The sequence below is a fragment of the Epinephelus fuscoguttatus genome, linkage group LG19, assembly GCF_011397635.1.
Source record: "Epinephelus fuscoguttatus linkage group LG19, E.fuscoguttatus.final_Chr_v1".
NCBI classification, from domain to species: domain Eukaryota; kingdom Metazoa; phylum Chordata; class Actinopteri; order Perciformes; family Serranidae; genus Epinephelus; species Epinephelus fuscoguttatus.
The window spans coordinates 6,461,681-6,465,492 of record NC_064770.1 but is presented as its reverse complement, the minus strand read 5'-3'; the positions used below and the strand labels follow the sequence as shown (position 1 = coordinate 6,465,492).

The 3,812-nt window shown below is 46.3% G+C and overlaps 1 protein-coding gene across 1 annotated transcript; it reads right to left on the bottom strand.

Annotated features, from left to right (window-relative positions):
* Positions 1 to 1,325: 1,325 nt before the first annotated feature.
* Positions 1,326 to 3,517, bottom strand: hoxb13a (homeobox B13a). Its single transcript, XM_049561208.1, has 2 exons — positions 2,803 to 3,517; positions 1,326 to 1,786 (listed from the first exon to the last, which is right to left on the bottom strand). The coding sequence occupies exons 1-2, from the start codon at positions 3,515 to 3,517 to the stop codon at positions 1,539 to 1,541; spliced, it is 963 nt and encodes a 320-aa protein (XP_049417165.1). The 3' UTR covers positions 1,326 to 1,538.
* Between the last annotated feature and the right edge of the window lie 295 nt (positions 3,518 to 3,812).

Sequence of the window (3,812 nt, the reverse complement as noted above, 5' to 3'; positions counted from 1 at the left end):
CCAGATAACCACAACAAAATCTGGGAATTTTTTTCAGTTGGACAGCATTAAATATGCTTATTTGTGGCATTTCTTTTTACATTTATTTATTTATTTAGTATAGCTATATTTCACATTCTTAGACAGAATCTGACAGCTGGCCAAATAGTGTAATAAGCCCGATTTTTGTGGTCACAAATTTGTATTTACACCGTAGTTTATAAATATTGGCAAAATCCATATTTGGATTTGGAAATATTTCCGTATTTGTTTTTGGTAATACATTTCCACTAGCCTATAGAAATAACGATGAATTTGACACTTAATGTAATTCAATACAACTTCAGATTAAACGCGTGTTAACCTGGATCACATGAATTACTGGTAAACAGTGTAATATGCAGAAACGGACAGCAACTGTTTAAGTCATTAGTATAACTACTGAAGGGTTACAGATCAAATTTAAATAATTCCATGTAATTACGTTTTACTTCAACACTTTTCAAACAGAAGTATGACTTTCTCGCGCTCCGTGTCTCGACACCTGATGGTTTCAGCACTTTACAAAACAGTCCTGAGTTGTTCTGATGACTGGAGGCTAGTTTAGCAGCTGGTGGAAGACACAGTTCTTAAATTAAACCTTGACATGAGGGAGACAAAGAATATCCTACAGTAATTTCTGCTCACGCTGATATACATTTTACTGCTCATGCTGTGATGCCTTGCTTTGACTACACGGCTTAACACTTTGGGTTAAGAATGTTATTACTTGGTCAAAATAATGGGAGAGTTTGTTCACACGGGTCTATACAGGCCTGTGGAATGACAGTAAGAAATGGATCACGTTACTGTGGTGATGTTCCAGAGGGTGGCCTGGCCCAAATATGAATTCACAGTCTCATAAACACTTTTAATCTGCACGAGAAGTCCGAATCCTCCTGCGCTGTTTGCGGGTATCAACTTTCAGCCTTTGTTGTGAAGTAAATGCGGATTTGTTTGCACATTTTACGGGCATAGTTTGGCGGAGGAGACGACAAGACGCATATTACGCGCGACTCCAAAGTTACCAGTAAACATATTAATGCATGTGAAGATATAAGACCTACTGGAGACTCCATCGGGATTAAAAGGGTTTATTAAGTGTTGCACTATACTTTGATTACTGGTTTACAGGCGTTATAAACAATATGGACAGCATAATAGTGTGTTTTGGGCTATAGGCTACAGGGCACGGAGAACACTGACAAACAGTAAAACACAGACAGTAGACAGGACAGTTACATCAAAGCAGGCAGGAAGGTGCTGTATTTACATGACGCCTCTGAAGAGACGGTTTGGTTCTTTTCTTTAATCATATTTTGTCCTTTATGTCCTTTTTTATTCGTATTTTCTTCCATTTGTTGACGCACGCCGGTACGCACAGTCACAGTCCCTCAAAAGTACCACGTCGTTCTTTTCCACATTTTTTTTTGTAATTTCTCTGAGTTCATATTTAATGCATAACACGCAAATACACCAATATCCTTCACAAAATCGTCCAAAGCGCAGGAACCTGCATGCTACGGAGCGCTGCTCTTCACTTTGGCCACGAACTTCTTCTCCTTCACCCTCCTGTTCTGGAACCAGATGGTGATCTGCCGCTCCGACAGGTTGGTGGCGGCTGAGATCTTCCTCCTCTTGTCCTTGGTGATGAATTTGTTGGCGGCGTACTCTTTCTCCAGTTCTTTGAGCTGGAGCTTGGTGTACGGTATCCGCTTCTTCCTACCCCGACGGAAAGGCGAGCCGTCGTGCTGGTGCGCCACCACATCTGTTTAAAAAAAAAGGGGGGGACAAAGAGAAGGCGGTCTGAAGGGAAGTTGTGTACACCGGGACACACTGCTCGGTTCCTAGCAAAGTTTAATACAAGCTAAATCGTGCTGTGTAGACTTTAGTGCCGGCAGCTTAAATGAGGTGGACGGCGACTTTATGCTTGGAGCTGATTGGACATCCATCCTACGACACACAAACAACATGGTGGATGTCTGTAAGCAGCACGACCATGCGGCTGCACGCTCAACCTGACCTGCACCTTCTGTCCTCAAATATAGTGTGCATGTTTGAGTATACGCGTGGATATACTCATTTGTATTTCATGTGTCCCTGTGTGATGAATAAAGAACGATCTGTAGAGAGCTTCTTTCAAAACCGCAAATGATTGTGCTAATAGATCTAATTAATTGTTTGTCCGCCAAGTGTTATTCTTGTAAGTTAATAGTGCTCTATGAGCATCACCCAGTAATTAGCTGATCATCAGGTTAACAAGTAAGTCACACGGTACCAGGCAGCACATGACCTTTTAATTAATAAACAGCCCTTCCCAAAGGAACACGAGGAGGCAGGATAAATCCAAATATTATTATTGTCCTCTGCAGTAACAGATAAGACTGCACAATACACCTCTTAGTTATCATACACTTCCATGCTCCAAACAGCTTGTCATATTTTGCGCATCAGTTGCACGAAACGCTGTCAGAACAGATGGGATTGTTTGAGCTTTGATTAACAGCCACTAGTCTCTGCGTGAAGCACACTGCTTATAAATCTGTTGCAGGGAGAACTCGTCATATTATCTGTGCAGCTTTTTTTTCCAAGTTTATGAAGACTGTATTTGATTACCAGAGCATATTAATCATGTCATCAAAACGGCTACTTTAAAAGTCTATAATTAATACTTAGTGACATGTCACACAGCAAACGTTGTCTGTCTAGCAGTAGGCCTGTGCATCATTCTGCATACCGAAGTTTCTTTATAGGTTTAAAAGGAGGATAAAAACAGTTAATTACCAGCCAGAGCGGATTTCCAGAGGTGTCCGGCCTGTCCCTGGTCCTTGGAGCAGTACATCTGTCCTCCCCAGCCGTTGGTTAGGGCCCAGGGCTGGTAACTGTCCATAGGAAGCAGGGTGTCATGACGAGGCTCACCGGTGCCCAGCGTTTGGACCACCGACACGTCCAAGTAGCTGGCCATGGACTGATACGGGCTCGGGTAGCCGTGGTAAAAGGCGAACTCTTTGGCCCGGTGGTTCGGGTATTCGTCAGAGTTCACCGTTGTGTCCATATACTGGGAGCTGAGCGCAGCTCCCGCCGCCTGGGTGCAAGACTTCAGAGAACCCCGCCCCATCCTGCACGGATAGTAGCCGTTACCAAAGTAGCTGTAAGGTAACGCGGTAGCAGCCGAGGAGCTCTGGTGCGGTACGGCTGCCGCCGGGCACGGCCCGGCCGCGCATTGCTTCCCTGAAGAGGCGCCTGTCTCGCTGGAACCTGCAGCGGACACGTCCACTGTGGAGTAGCCTGCCGAAGAGTGCACCAAGCCGGACGGGTGGCCGCCCAGAGCAGCGGCGGCCGCCGAGTGTGCCATAATGTTGCGGCACTGGCTAGCGGCGAAGTTGCCGCTGCCCACCAGCCCCTCCATGTTCTTGTTCAGGTCGTCCAGATTGTTGTCATACACAAACATTACCGTTTCCGCTGGCCAGCGAGGGTTTAGAACCAAGGAGGCGGTCATAGGCGCTCCTTTTCCCGGTCTGGCCTCCGTTCCTCTCAGACTCTGTCCGGTCCTGCGCGCTGAGCTGCTACATTGGCTGAATGAGGGGAACTGATGCGCGTTTGTTCTCCCCTGATCGTTGGCTCTCCTGCTCACACACAGCTCAGGTAATTCACATGTACAGTCGCGCGCACTGTCACAGCACGCGTGCGCTGCCTTGCTGCACCGTTTAGTGACGGTGCTCGCTCGGAGGCAAAGACTCCCGGTAACCGGCCGGACCTCCGGTTACATCCTAGCCGCAGCCTTGACGCAACAA

Excerpts from the sequence above, each read along its gene's own strand:
- hoxb13a (XM_049561208.1), bottom strand. The coding sequence starts at position 3,517 with ATGACCGCCTCCTTGGTTCTAAACCCTCGCTGGCCAGCGGAAACGGTA. Across the intron at positions 1,787-2,802 it reads CTGGAAATCCGCTCTGGCTG|ATGTGGTGGCGCACCAGCAC; the intron begins GTAATTAACTGT and ends TTTTTTAAACAG.